The 15,714-nt window shown below is 32.3% G+C and overlaps 2 protein-coding genes across 2 annotated transcripts in view; one reads left to right on the top strand and one right to left on the bottom strand.

Moving 5' to 3' along the window:
* Positions 1–15,714, top strand: part of DOCK7 (dedicator of cytokinesis 7) — a 235,089-nt gene that overhangs the window by 73,248 nt on the left and 146,127 nt on the right. The gene's annotated exons all lie outside the window — the stretch shown is intronic.
* Positions 6,415–14,584, bottom strand: ANGPTL3 (angiopoietin-like 3). The gene is made up of 7 exons (XM_011988934.1): positions 14,010–14,584; positions 13,260–13,370; positions 10,884–10,998; positions 10,204–10,317; positions 9,688–9,783; positions 7,838–8,104; positions 6,415–7,441 (listed from the first exon to the last, which is right to left on the bottom strand). The coding sequence occupies exons 1-7, from the start codon at positions 14,502–14,504 to the stop codon at positions 7,272–7,274; spliced, it is 1,368 nt and encodes a 455-aa protein (XP_011844324.1). The 5' UTR covers positions 14,505–14,584; the 3' UTR covers positions 6,415–7,271.

The raw sequence follows: 15,714 nt of genomic DNA, 5'->3' as shown, positions 1-15,714 counted from the left end.
GCCTCAGCCTCCCAAGTAGCTGGGACTGCAGGTGCAAGCCACCACACCCAGCTAATTTTTTTTTTTTTTTTGTATTTTTAGTAGAGACAGGATTTCAGTATGTTGGCCAGGCTGGTCTTGAACTCCTGACCTCAGGTGATCTGCGCGCCTCGGCCTACCAAAGTGCTGGGATTACAGGCGTGAATCACCATGCCCGTCCAGATAAGGACTTTTAAAAGTTAACCTCAATAACAAATGAAATGTTTTATGATCTCTTTAGAATTTCACTATCATTAGTTTATCTTGAGTAGTTGAAAAAGCTTATTAAATACTGATTAAATTTTTTTTCCTAAAATATTGTTTCAAGAAAGAGCTTGGCCAGTCAGAATATGTGTATTATTGATGGTATGACATGGGAGCAATGTAATTCATGTTTCTTAAACTAGGTTATTACATGATAGTAGGTCCTTTAAACATGGGCTGCTAATTTTTTTGTGTGTACTATAGTACCTCGTGGTTGTCTTGTAAATCCTGTGATACCCTTTTTTGGAATATAGATTGAACATCCCAAATCTGAAAATCCAAAATCTTAAATGCTCCAAAATCCAAAACATTTCAAGTACCCGTATCATACTCAAAGAAGATCTCATTGAAGCATTTTGGATTTTCAGATTTGAGGTGGCTCAACCATGAGTATAATGCAAATATTCCAAAATCCAAAACAAATATGAAATTTGAAAGACTTCTGGTCTTAAGGATTTTGAATAAGGGATACTCAATCTGTAATGTTTAAATGTTTTTTAAATGCATAAAATATATAGAATAACAAAGGAAATCAGTTACATTGAATTAAAATTATCAAAATATTAAAGTTGTGATATATGTGTTTATTAATGAATTAAATAACATGATCGGGCTTCAGATTCAAAAACTATTGTATTTTCTAAATAGTAATAAGCATCAGCAATATTTTGAGATGTCTGTAATAGTGATATAAAAATATGTATGTTTCGTATTAGTTCAACCATTGTGGAAGACAATGTGGCGATTCCTCAAGGAACTAGAACTAGAAATACCATTTGACCCAGTCATCCCATTACTGGGTATATACTCAAAGGATTGTAAATCATTCTACTCTGAAGACACATGCACACATATGTTTATTGCAGCACTATTCACAATAGCAAAGACTTGGAACCAACCCAAATGCCCATCAATGATAGACTGGATAAAGAAAATATGGCACATATACACTATGGAATACTATGCAGCCATAAAAAAGGATGAGTTCATGTCCTTTGCAGGGACATGGATGAAGCTAGAAACCATCATTCTCAGCAAATTAACACAGGAACAGAAAACCAAACACGACCTGTTCGCATAAGTGGGAGCTGAACAATGAGAACACATGTACACAGGGAGGGGAACGTCACACACTGGGACCTGTCGGGGTGGGATTAGGGGAGGGATAGCATTAGGAGAAATACTTAATGTAGATGATAGGTTGATGGGTGCAGCAAACCACCATAGCAGGTGTATACCTATGTAATAAAACTGCATGTTCTGCACATGTATCCCAGAACTTAAAGTATAATAATAATAAATGTATGTTTCTATTAATGACAGAATCTTATATACTGCTAATACTGCTGTGGTTGGTTTACTACATTCATAATTTAAGGAAGTATAAATTTCAGCTGAACGTTACTGAAAATTCAGGAGCTTTTCTTTTCTATTCAAGTGTATGGTCATCTGCTTTAGAAAATATTGGTTTTTGGGTTTTTTTTAGAGTTTGTAGATGGCTCAAGCTACTGCTACATACTCTGCTATTTTGGTTTTGTCCTTGTTATACCACTCTGACTTTTATTCTATCTAATTGGTCCTAGTTTATTTTAACTATAAAAATTGAGTTGGCCAGGTGTGGGGGCTCACGCCTGTAATCCCAGCACTTTGGGAGACTGAGGAAGGCGGATCACAAGGTCAGGAGTTCGAGACCAGCCTGATCAACATGGTGAAACCCCATTGCTACTAAAAATACAAAAATTAGCCGGGCATGGTGGTGCACACCTGTAATCCCAGCTACTCAGGAGGCTGAGGCAGGAGAATCACTTGAACCCAGGAGACGGAGGCTGCGGTGAGCTGAGATCACTCTGCTCACTGTGCAGTGCCACTGCACTCCAGCCTGGGTGACAGAGCGAGACTCCATCTCGGGAAAAAAAAAAAATTCTTGAGTCAAGAGCTCTATTTCTTAACATTTTAACATAGCCACCCAGAAATTTAGTTAGGAGCTTGCATCTGAAGGTGATGGAGTGTTATCTTAGATTGCAAAGGGAAGGAGTAAAGTTCCAGAAACAGATGCAAACTGTGAGAAGCGCAGTTTTGTTCTTCTGTCCTGAGGATTATAGTATGTTCAGTTAGGAAGCATTTGTAGGGATTATTTACTAAAGGAATGTGAACAATGATATGGAAGATCCTGTTTTTAAAAAGTGTATACATTTGTTTAGAACTTTATAGTTCATGAAGCTATTCAAATACAGTGTCTGGCTTGATGATTACAACCCCATGAAGTATTAATAGATGTGACAGGATTATTATTCCCATCTATTGGGTGAGGAAACTGAGGTTTGGCTGCGTATTTGAAGATGAATAGCTACAACCTTACATCTTCAAGGTTGTAATTTATTGCTCTTTCAAATTACATACCCAATCATTTTATTAGATGTATGACTTTTCTTAGGACTAAACATGAATTTAGAAAAAACAGCTTTTATGTTTTAGATAGAATCCTTAAGTTTATTTTATATTTCCTAAAATGTTATTAAAACCTCATTTTATTAAGGGTTGTAGTAGGGGATTGTTAGTGCTACTTTCATGACCTTGAACTGTGCACCAGTTAAGTAATTTTACTCTAGTTGATTTGCCATGAGGATACTTTGGACTTTGATAAAAGGGCCAATTGTTTGGTCACTTTCTTTTCATTTGTAAAACAGCTGTGTTGGATAATCACTCAGTAGTACATACATAAATGCAGTGTTTATGGCTATTAGTGATGGGGAAAAAATCACGAGGAAATTTGATTATCTTAGAACAGAAGGTAGAGTATATATGAGTACAAATTTGGAATACATTTTTTAAAGGAGGCAAATAGTAGATTCTCAATAAATATTGGTTAATGAATACCATTTCTAAAATTAATGAATGAGTTAATTGATGTTTATGAGTTATGCTATTAGGAAGTAAAGATACAAGCATGAAAATATGGTGATTCCAGGATGACACAGTGTATGTAAATAGATTACACTACACTAGGTTACCCCATAATGAGACACATGTGTAATTGGTTTCAGTAAAATTCATACTGGTTCAAAATAAACTCTTAATATAGGAGTTTTTCAGTAATTCACTAAAATCAAGTGAAACGACTATCTTTGATGCTTTTGGAGCTTTTAGTACTATTTTTCAGAATTTTTATTATGATAATTTGCCATATTTACTTCTCTGTATTTTCTCAGTAAGTGCCATTTGAGCGGTATGGACGGTAATTCTGTATGGTTTCAGAGGAATGAGCTGCCATTTACTAGAATATTTGTGGAAGAATTGAGATATCTGCACCTTAAAATACGGCACAATCTAGCCAATCAGAAACGTGTGGGGAGACATTTTAGACAAATGGAATACATTAAGAAGGTGTGGAGGAAATGTTTAAAAGTAATTTTGATTAGAACAGAAGGTTTGTGTTGTGGAAAAAAATGGCTAAAGAGGCAATTTGGGGCCAGGTGATAGAGACTCTTGAATACCTGGAAGGATTTTGGATTTTGTTCCGAAGGCCTATACTCTTCTAATTGGCATATGCATTCTTGTGAGGGCAGAACTATACGGGACGTGCAAGTCCTCAGGATAAACATGACACATCTTCTAGGAGCATCACTTTTTAGAATACTTGGGGGAAAATAAATATTTTTATATGAAGATTTTTTTTGAGACAGAGTCTCACTGTGTTACCAAGGCTAGAATGCAGTGTTATGATCATGGTTCACTACAGGCTCGACTTCCCGGGCTCCAGCGATTCTCCTGCCTCAGCCTCCCAAGTAGTTGGGATTACAGGCACCTGCCACCGCACCCAGCTCATTTTTGTATTTTTTGTAGAGGTGGAGTTTTTCCATGTTGCACAGGCTGATCTTGGGACTCCTGGGTTCAAGCAGTATTCCTGCCCCAGCCTCCCAAAGTACTAGGATTACAGGTGAGCCACTGCAGACATGAAGATAGATTTATAAAGTATAAAACACAATTCACATGCAATTTTAAAGTAAAATTCTAAGATTTAAGCTAAGATCCAATAAGATTCTGAAAGAAATTTGTGCATATAGTAAGTTATTTTATCCTGTAACTCTAGAACCTAAAAGGATTTGTTTTCATTATCCTCTGCTCTTACACTTCTTCAGTAGATGAGCTTGAAAGACACAGGTCCAAGCAGTATGCAGCCATTACAAATTTCTTTTCAGAAGATTGACAGGGAGAGGGACATAAAATTAGGAGGAAAGAGGAGACTAATATAATCTAGCACTCAAGTTAAAGACAGACTTTGGGGAAGAAAGCTTATAAGATTAAGAGATGTTTCAAGAGAAGATTGCATTGAACTTGGTGGCTTATACAAAAGAAGTAGTTTACGAAGTTAAGTGAAAAGCTAGAGATGTCTTCCAGGTTTCAGGCTTCTGTGACTGGGAACATGCTGGTCATATTAATGGATATAAAGAAGTGAGAAAGATGGTGTGACAGAGTCGAAAGGAGGGAAAGGTGGGTAGAAAGAGATAGCAGTAACAGTCAGGGGCTGGTGAATTATTTATTTTTTTGAGTCAGTCTTGTTCTGTCACCCAGGATGGAGTGCAGTGGTGTGATCTCAGCTCACTGCAACCTCCGCCTCCTGGGTTCAAGCAATTCTCCTGTCTCAGCCTCTTGAGTAACTGGGACTATAGGCACATGCCACCACACCTGGCTAATTTTTGTATTTTAAGTAGAGACGGGGTTTCACCCTGTTGGTCAGGCTGGTCTGAAACTCCTGACCTCAGGTGATCCACCCACCTCGGCCTCCCAAAGTGCTGGGATTACAGTCATGAGCCACCGTGCCCGGCCTGTTATTTTTGATATGTTGAATTTGAGTGAAGTATAGGTTATTAAAGGGAGAAATGGCAGATAGGCAATGTAAGAAGGGGAACTGGAAAGAGACTTAGGATGAATACGTAGATTTTGGAACTTTATTCATGGTACATAGATGAGTCCGTGAGAGCAGATAGAATGTCTGAGAGTCAGTGTAGAAAAGATGATTATAGGTTGTCTATTGGCCCACAGTACTAAATATGAGAAAGGAATAGGGTTATAAAGATGGATTCAAGTAAGGGAAAATCCATGGAGAGTATAGTATTGTGAAAGCAAAATGAAGGTCAAGTTTGAAAAAAAGATATTCACATTAGTAAGTAGTAGAGAGATGAAAGGGAAGGTAGACTCAGAGATCAAAGGGGATTAGACTTTGCTTAGATTAGACAACTGTGAGTTAGTGGTGGAATTTGAGCACTTTAAGCAAAGTAGTGAGGACAGGAGACAGTCGTGTGAACCATAAAGAAAAGAGCTCCTTTCTCCTCTTCTGCCAGACGTATCTTTCTGGTAAAAGAAAGCTTTGTATGGGGAAAAAATCTAATTTACTACTCCTAAAAGGAACAAAATGAAACATGTCCTATGAGAGTGTTTTTTTTTTTTAAAGGAAACCAAATAGTGGAAGCAACTCATATATTAAATAATGAATTATTTTGCATTTGAAATTGTCCAATTTTTGGGGAAGAGAGGAGCTATTTTGGTATTCTGGCCCTAAAAAAATCAATGTTAATTTCGACAGCTTAGTCTGTGGTCCTGAAAATTATGGATTATTTTTACCTTTATTATTTTGTACTTTTCTGGAACAAAATATTTACATAGGATTCACATAAATCGTGTGTATTTTTTATATATGCAACATAAAAATATATATGACATGTATATTGGATAATTTGAAATACATAATGCTAAATATTGACAAAGGTAGGTCACCGTATAACTTGGGCACTATATCCTTTAACAAATGGGTTTAATTTAAAATTTCTTACTGGTAGTTTTAAAAAATATATTTAAAAATAAATTCTGACAATTTATACTCTGGCAAAAAAAATTTGTATCTAATCTTTAGGGATTTAGGGTTTAAATGACTTAAAAATAACAATACATCTTTTGTGATGAATAATTTAATTTGTGCAAGACTAATTTAAATTTTTATAATTTAGAAGACTGGGTCTTTATTTATTGAATTTTAAACATATATACATACTTGTTAGGCTGTTTAGTCAGTAACTTGTTACAAGGTTTATTTCTGCTTGAAAACCTACATGAATATATTGGAATCGCAGCATATTTAGGGGAAATATAAACTTTAACTCGATGTCACCAGTATGTTCATTCCTATTGTAATCTGACAAGATACGTTTACAATTACTTGTTTTCATAGTATTAAGTATTAAAATACACAAAATGTATACAGTATACGTTTTAACAAATATGTTAAGGTATAGTGATACCTCATATTAAAGTCAATATGACTTAGTGATCATCATCTCCATTTGTTTAAAAGACAGCGAACCTATTTTAATACAGTATTTAATCCTGCTTCATTAGGTTTCATAAATAAATCCTATCAAAAATTTACTCCAGATTATTTTGTAGCAAAATGAGGCATCAGTTTAAAAATTTATATTACAGATTTTTACACATACTCTGTGCTGACAATTTTTAGTTTTGAAATTAATATTACAACAAATTTAAGAACTGTATAATTATCAGTCCTCTTTATTTAGTCAAGTTTAGAGTTTTAACAAGAAAACTAGTTTTTTAAACTGGGAAAACTGTGATATTAGCTCATATGATGACTTTTAAAATTAAAGTCTCTAAGTTTTTTATTTAGAAAAGTTATTTAATAAGTTCACCTATTGATTATAATTTAGATTGCGACCATCTAAAATTGATTCCCACATCACAAAATATAAAACAAATAGTGTTGTAAGAATTTTGATTGAGAAATGTAAATGGTATTCTTTAAGGTTATGTGATTGCATGTTTAATCTTAAATTGACAGTGACTTTAAGATAAAAAAATCTATTTCTCAAGCCTTCTCCTAAGGATTTAATACCAGATTATTAAACCACATTAACTTGGAATGAGTTTAATGTTTAATTTATTGCCTTTTAAATTTGCCTCAGTTCATTCAAAGCTTTCTAATCTGTTGGATGGATCAACATTTTGGTTGATTTTATAGAGTATAACCTTCCATTTTGAGACTTCCAGGATAATCCTCTTCTCCGCTCTGGCTTAGATTTTGTTCTTGGTTTGTTATATTTACCATTTAGGTTGTTTTCTCCACACTCATCATGCCACCACCAGCCTCCTAAAGGAGATAGATACGCAGTTTAGTGGGTACAGACTCGTATGTAGTTACTGTTACTGTATTTCCCCATGAGTTTATCTTCCTTTTTAATAAATATTATAGTGTTTTAGATGCATGTATCCCAGTTTTAAATAATCTGTATAAGTCCCAGTTTTAAATAATCTCTATAAATAATCTGTAAACCACCAAAAATAGAAAATCTGAGGAAGATTAGAGGTAAAATACCTGGTTGAACTAGAATGAACACTTTCATTATAGTTAAGAGGTTTTCATCTAGAAAGAAAACGCTTATTTGGGATTCGGATTTTTAAAAGTTGTCATTGCAGATAATAGCTAATAATGTGGGCAGATACTTTGAAGATATGAAAATAAAGTATTGTTATCAGAAAAAAATACCTGAATAACTCTCTGGACAGCTGAAGTGTCCTTTTGCTTTGTGATCCCAAGTAGAAAACACCAAATCTTTGTTTTCCGGGATTGCATTGGGGACATTGCCAGTAATCTTAACTACATGTAGCGTATAGTTGGTTTCGTGATTTCCCAAGTAAAAAGAATATTCAATATAATGTTTGTTGTCTTTCCAGTCTTCCAACTCAATTCGTAAAACGTAATTAGATTGCTTCACTATGGAGTATATCTTCTCTAGGCCCAACCAGAATTCTCCTGAAAAGAAAAGTTTTAAAAATCTGTGAATTATTAACTACAGGTTGGACACTGTTTTTATAAGTGTTTTTTATTGGTGCAACTAATTGAGTTGTTTAGTCTTGAATCCCTTGATCATTTTAGAGTATCTTAAAATAATACCTTTTAAAACAATTTTATTGAAGATATCTATATGCACAATAAAGTTAAAAATATTAATAGAACTGAAAGTCTGATTATCCTTTCTATAATGCATATTACAAGACATATTTAACCAGTGAAATATGTTACATTATTATAGATACTTTAAATTCTCGTCATTGGTAGAGGAATATTTTCTTGTAAGTCTTTATATGGATAAACTTTACTATCAGGTATTTATTAACATCCATATACAGTCAAGAGATTTTTGTTAAGTATTCCCAGAGACTTGAGTAATAATAAGTCTAAACCTGGCCTTTGGTATTTGCTTAATACATGTTTTCTTTGTAGAAAAAGACAGGAAGAAATTTTAAAAATCATTTTAAATGAAAAAGCATGGTTCTTAATAACTTTTTTCTATAATTTTAAAAATTATTTTTATTTGGAATTAAAAACATAAATAACAAATATAAATAGATTTTTTATCACAATCCTTTTTATTAAAGTATTTAGTAAAATGCTTAATAAATTACTGTTTTCATTAAACAGTCACTGTTGTCTTATTGCTATTGAGTTAGTAGGAAGCTTCATTTTAAGGATTGCTGGTAAATACAAGTACAGATGGGTTAGTTTCCTACCAGAATTAAGTGAGTATTCTCAACTTACCTGTCAACCTTTTATTTTGGGGTTACACTCACTATTAGAAGATTTGGAGCTACAAAACATATCACGGAGTATACCATCTAGGTAGGGCTTTAATGGGTAATTTGAATACAAAATTTTTAAATGGGCAAATAGTACTGAGCATTTAAAAATTTGATGTAATAATGAATGTCTTCTACTTTATAAGTGAGTACTTAGACATCATTCATGGATTTTTGTATGTGCTTTTTGGATTTTAAACATCTGTTATTTTATCTTGCTTATTTAACATTATTTTGTAATCAGAATAATTTGCATTGAGTTAACTAATTCATTATAAGCCACACATTCTATATATTACATTTAAATAATTGAAATTTTTAAATTTATACTGTATGTCTGAGTTTCTTGGTCCTTTTAACTTCCAATTAATTGATATGTAAAACGTTAATGAGAGAATAGAGTGACTAATGCTAGGAGTGGTTCTTTTCACAGCTTATTTGTAACAGTTACTACTTATATAACATTTAATCAGAATTGTCTTTAATAATTATAGTTATGATCATTGTAAGCCATCAAATTAAATTGTGATGAGTATATTTAAGAACAGAAATGTAACTGTGATAAATATAATTCAAATTATAACAGTTGTAATAAATATAATTTACTAACAAATGTGTAATTGTTTGATAATAAATTATATGAAGGCTGAGACTGCTGCTTCTTCATTACTACTTTTCCTAATGCCCAGTCCACAATAGGTTCTCAGTAAATATTTGTAGATTAGCAAATGAATGAATGATTGAATGTAGTCACCTTACCATCAAGCCTCCCGAAACCATATTTGTAGTTCTCCCACGTTTCATTGAAGTTTTGTGATCCATCTATTCGATGTTGAATTAATGTCCATGGACTACCTGAATATAATGAATGAAATCATGTATTTTTAGTAGATTGATACTGACAGATGTAAATAACACTTTTTTGTTTGTTTGCTTGATTTTAGTTGGTGGCTTTGTAAGGTAGTTTATTAATGTTATGGCAATACATTTTATTATTTATTATGGTCCCAAAAAGTTAAGTGAAGGGCAGTTAATGAATTTTGGCATGGTAAACTTATTGATAATAGTCACTTCAGATTATTTTAGAGGAAAAGGAGAATATTGAGTAAATACATAAATAAGCAAGATAAAAGTATTAGATTTATACTAATACTCATGTTACATATATTTCATATATATATATATGTATAAAACAATTATAACCAGGTTAATCTTCCTAATACATACTGAGTAACTTGAACTAACTACTGTCTATTCTCCTTAGACAGGTTTTACCTGATAAAACATCACAGTAGACATGAAAAACTTGAGAGTTGCTGGGTCTGATGGCATACATGCCACTTATATGTTCACCTCTATTGTAAATGGTGGTACAATCAGCAGGAATGCCTAGAATCAATAAAATGTTATTACATCAGATTTAGTAATAGGAATAATATCTTTGGAGCTTGAGATTTCACTTGACATTTTATGAAACTGTGGCAAATGTAGCATTTTTTTCAGTAATGTTTATGGTAAAGCATTTTTCTTAGATGGCATGTTATTTAAGAATATAAGAATCATTCTTACCAAACTATTTTCTTTTAAAAAATTACTTTTTTAGAGACAGAGTCTTGTTCTATCACCCAGCCAGGAGTCCAGTGACCTTTAACTCCTTAAATATTTCAACATGTATCTCTTAAACAGGAGGTTGTTCTCCTTTAAAATTGCAATACCATGATCACGTCTAAGAAAATTAATAAACCTTCTATATTATCTAATAACCAAGTCCATATTTATATTTCTGTGATTGTCTTAGATATATCTTTTATAGGGTATAAAAAGAACCCCAGGATCCAATTTAGGATGATCCATTGTATTTGATGGCTATCTCTTAATCTTTTAGTCTAGAACAAGTCCTAAGAATAGGGAATTTGATAATAGCTTCAAGAAGGAAACCCACCAAAGTGTCTTACCATCATGTTTTACATTTCTTATTTCATTCAGCTGAAGAAAGGGAGTAGTTCTTGGTGCTCTTGGCTTGGAAGATAGAGAAATTTCTGTGGGTTCTTGAATATTAGTCATTCTGAGCTGATAAAAGAATATAAATCTGTTTTTTAAAATGATACTGAATACATAATTAGGGGAGATCTGAGTAAGGATGTCAAAAGTACAGTTTGTCTTTCAGTTCATAATGTTATGGTGTTTGATATTTAGATAAACAGTGTTATTCAGATTGTACAGATTACCTGTTCTCAAAATATTTAATCAGGGACATTATTTAATAAATTAAAAAAATAAAACAAGGCAAAAAAGCAGACATTGGTCAGAAAACAGAACAAGGCCAAAAGTAGAGACTGCTTTGCTTAGAATGTTGTAATGTATTTTTTTTTATATGAATAGAGTATGTTTGATATTCTGTTCAGATTTTAAGTTCAATAATTTTCAGTTTTAGGTCTTACTGATCTTCAGACCTGCTTTAAAGACATAATACATAATTTGAACCTGGCTTTCTTGATAATTTGATAATTTTTGACCTGTAAACATATCTGTAGATGTTGGCAGGTTGGCAAGTTTATTTGCTTACTTTCCATATATTCAGTAGTTTATCATTAGTTTTGCAATAACATTTTATTTAAGTGTGTTGGGTTTGCAATTTATTGAATGATAGTTTTTCTCATTGACAGTAAGAAAAGCAGAATATATAATATCTTGCATTATTAGTGTTAGTTTTTTGATCCTGGCATAAATGACATTTCCTAGGACCTTATTTAAAAGGATCTATTGTAAAGTTTACTTGCTGGATATTACTCTTTTCTACTAAGTAACTATGTGATTTTAACGTTACTCAAATTTTTAGAGTTTTGTTTTTTTAATTTAAATATGAGAAAGTTAAATCAAATGATCTAACTCTTCTTCCAACTCAGAAATTCATTGTTTTGGTTTCTTCACACATTTTTATTTTTAGACAGAATATATATTACTGTAGTAACGTATTGCTTTGGGGATCAGGTTCATTTAATCATAGTAAAAGATATAATTGAAAAGAATTTAGAAAAATAGCATCATAAGAAGGAAAGTATGGAAACCAAAAGTAGTTGGTAAAAATCCTTTTAGCAGCACTACTAAAATTATGTTTGTTTAGTGGAAATTGGTAATAATATTTGTTTTATATCTCTTGAAAATGATTTTGTTTACCAGTTTCTCTGAGTTTATATTATTTTTTCTGAATCCTCTTGAATGACTGTTTAAGAGTATTATTAATATTTTTTAACTATTTACTGTGTATTAGAATACTTAGATTCTGACATAGCTTTATTCTAAACAAGTGCTTCCCCCCTCACTTCACCAGTTGTTTACATTGTAGATTAATTACGTTGTTGAATGTTGACCTTTAATTATGAGGCACACTATTTCTAGTAATCCAAGTAATAATAATTATAGCACACACTCTGTGTGAATATGACATTACATTTATTAATTCAACAGAAATGCCTAGTATGTGCCATACAGTATTCTATATTCTGGAGTATATGCAAATAATGGAAAATATGAAGATAATGGAAAAAAAACCCTGTATTCACAGAGCTTACATTTTAGTGCAGGAATAGAAAAGATAAATAACTAAAATTTATGTTAAATAAAAGTGAGTGTGCAGGAGAAAAGTAGTTAAGGAAGTAGAAGTTTTCAGGGATGGGACCAGGCAGTTGTAATTTTTGGTTAAGTGACCTTGGAAATCTTCATTGAGAATTTTATGTTTGATAACGACCCTAAGGGAGATCAAAGAGTGGGCCATGTAGATACCAGGACAAAAGAGCATTCCAGATAGAGGAAACAACAAGGGCAAAGGCTTCGAGGTGGCAGCATGTTTGATGTGTTTGAATACCGGTAAAGCGATCAAAATGACTAGAGTAGAGGAGGTGAAGTCAGTGAGATGATGAAGGGTCGGGTAATCTTGGTCTAAAGAGCCAATATGAGTGAGATGGAAAGCTATTGTGTGGTTTTGAGCAAGGAGAAACATGATCTAATTTGAATTTTAGTAGGATGACATTGGCTGCTATGAATTAATTATTTTCTTACAATAATCCTATAAGTTCTCTTACTATCTTTGTAGTATATGTGAGGAAACTGAGAGACAAAAAGGTGAAGTAATTTATTCAAGGTCACACAAAGTTTTGGAGCCATGGTTTAAATGCAGGTAGTTTATTAGCTTCAGATCCTGCAATTTTAACAGTTAGGCTGATGTGATAATTTTACTCATGATCCAGTTAAAGCTTGTAAATAATTTTAGGATTCAGTGTTTTTACAAACCTGTGTGAAAGATGGGACATACCATTAAAATATTGACTTACCTGATTTTCTATTTCTTTTATTTGACTATGCTGTTGGTTTAATTGCTTATATTGTTCTTCCACAGTCTGGAGAAGGTCTTTGATGCTATTATCTTGTTTTTCTACAAAACTCTGAATATAGAGATTAGATTGGTTATAAGTTACTTTCTTCTTTCTTTTCTATTAGAGTTTTAATTTCCTGTAACACTGTCATAATCTAAATTTTTAAACTAATAATGGATTTGAAAAATGAATATTGGCAATTCCTTCCCCTTGTATGCTGCTTTCAAATAGCATGTATTTTTGTTCTTAACATTTTATTTAAATTGTGCTATCTCTAAGATTTGTTTCTCTGAACTTCAATTAAGAGAAAAAGCCCAGCATATTTTAATAGGAATAAATCTTTTGCATTTACTGTATTACTTTAATCTGTTTTAAACACTAGAGAATAGTTTTAAATTTTTTAAAATTTTTACTTACCTTCAGTAATTTGCAATAGTGTAATGACATAGTGTTCTAGATTGTGTTACTTAACCAATTTGTAATTTTCATATAAAATGTAAAGTTTCAGTGTTTTCATATATAACATTAGGGAAACAAAAGCTAACAAAATTATAATGGGAAATTTTATTTTCTGGAGATTATTTTTCTTGGAAAAAAAAGTATTCCAACAATGCAACAAAGTATTTCAAGTAGCATGCCTTAGAAATATTTTTTTTTAATGTTCCACATTGAAAACATAAACATGAACCCTCTTTATTTTCTACTTACTTTAAGTGAAGTTACTTCTGGATGTTCTGGAGTTTCAGGTTGATTTTGAATTAAGTTAGTTAGTTGCTCTTCTAAATATTTCACTTTTTGTTGAAGTAGAATTTTTTCTTCTAGGAGGCTTTCAAGTTTTAAGTTGAGTTCAAGTGACATATTCTTTACCTCTTCATTTTTGACTTGTAGTTTATATGTAGTTCTTCTCAGTTCCTTTTCTTCTTCTTTGATTTCCCTGGTTTGCAGTGATAGATCATAAAAAGACTGATCAAATATGTTGAGTTTTTGAAATATGTCATTAATTTGGCCCTTAGTCTTATGGACAAAGTCTTTAAGACCATGTCCCAACTGAAGGAGGCCATTGGCTAAAATTTTTACATCGTCTAACATAGCAAATCTTGATTTTGGCTCTGGAGATACAGAATCAAATGATGAATTGTCTTGGTCAATTCTGGAGGAAATAACTAGAGGAACAATAAAAAGAAGGAGCTTAATTGTGAACATTTTTATCCTGATTTTCAATTTCAAGCAACGTGGAACTGTGTTCTTCTGGAAGCAGACCTAGACTTCTTAACTCTATATATACCAATATTTGCCACAGAAAAGGTAAGGTTGGCAGGTGAATATAGTTAATCATTAAGCCATGTTAACTTGCACGAATGTAACCTTCTTCCACATTGAGTTACATCAATGCTAAATGAAATCAAAGAAATGAGCAACTAACTTAATAGGTAATTTGAAATTGTATTTAACTTTGCTGTATTATAAACTGCACATTCAATGATATGGTGACTACCTGTTTTTAAAAGCTGATTTTACTTTTTTATGATTTTAAGAGATTTACAAGTCAAAAATAAACTTTTTTGTTGAGTAAATTTATTATTAAAGTTAAGGAAAAGAATTAATTAAGTATGCGTTTCTCAAACTGCACTTCGGTTCTTTTGGAAACATTGATCCATCCCAAAAAACGCTTTCTCTCTGAAGCCTTTCTCCATTCCCTCGGGTAGTGGTACAGCTCTCAATGCTGTATTCCTTTGGTACTCTTTATAAATCAACGTATAATTATATACTCCTTATTTTTGTCACTATAATTGTTAATATGGTTTTTTTGCATCACCTTATATGTCTTAATCATCCTTGTATATTATCACAAAATCCCACATATAGTAAGTGTCATTAAAGACATTTCACTCCCCTTTCTCCACTGTGTTCTCTGTCTCTCTGTTCTAGGCTCTTTACCATGTGTTTACTGAAGGAACAATGGATATGTGGTCTTCTAGGATCAAACAGAATTGAATCTTAAATACTTTCAATGTCACAAGCAGCTTACCGATCATAAGTTTTTCTGAAGTTTGTGAGCTTAGTGTAACAATTTAGATAATATACATTTAACAAAAAGAAGACATTAATAACTTTGTTTTTTTAAAGACGATGTCTTAATATATTGCCTATGCTGGTCTGAAACTATTGGGCTCAAGCAATTCTTTTGCCTTGGCCTCCCAAAATTTACGGACATGAGCCCAGTCAATTACAGGCGTGAGCCCAGCCAATTAATAATATTTCTAAAAATAAATGTTCCACTGTGCTTCCAACTTAGTGTTAAAAAGAAAAATACTAATATTAGTGATTATTCTTATTAAGTGTTCATATTAAGAACTTTGTGAGAAAATAGTATCCTTTAAAACTACTTAATCTTGACATATTAATATGGTGA

Source organism: Mandrillus leucophaeus, unplaced genomic scaffold, assembly GCF_000951045.1.
Source record: "Mandrillus leucophaeus isolate KB7577 unplaced genomic scaffold, Mleu.le_1.0 Scaffold341, whole genome shotgun sequence".
Lineage (NCBI taxonomy): Eukaryota > Metazoa > Chordata > Mammalia > Primates > Cercopithecidae > Mandrillus > Mandrillus leucophaeus.
Note: the sequence above shows the minus strand (reverse complement) of the source record. Positions and strands in the feature narration are given on the sequence as shown.

Coding starts and splice junctions, on each gene's coding strand:
- ANGPTL3 (XM_011988934.1), bottom strand. CDS start 14,504: ATGTTCACAATTAAGCTCCTTCTTTTTATTGTTCCTCTAGTTATTTCC. Junction 10,318..10,883: donor AAGAAATGTAAAACATGATG/GTAAGACACTTT, acceptor TATTGATTCTAG/GCATTCCTGCTGATTGTACC. Junction 7,442..7,837: donor CTGTCCAGAGAGTTATTCAG/GTATTTTTTTCT, acceptor TATCTCCTTTAG/GAGGCTGGTGGTGGCATGAT.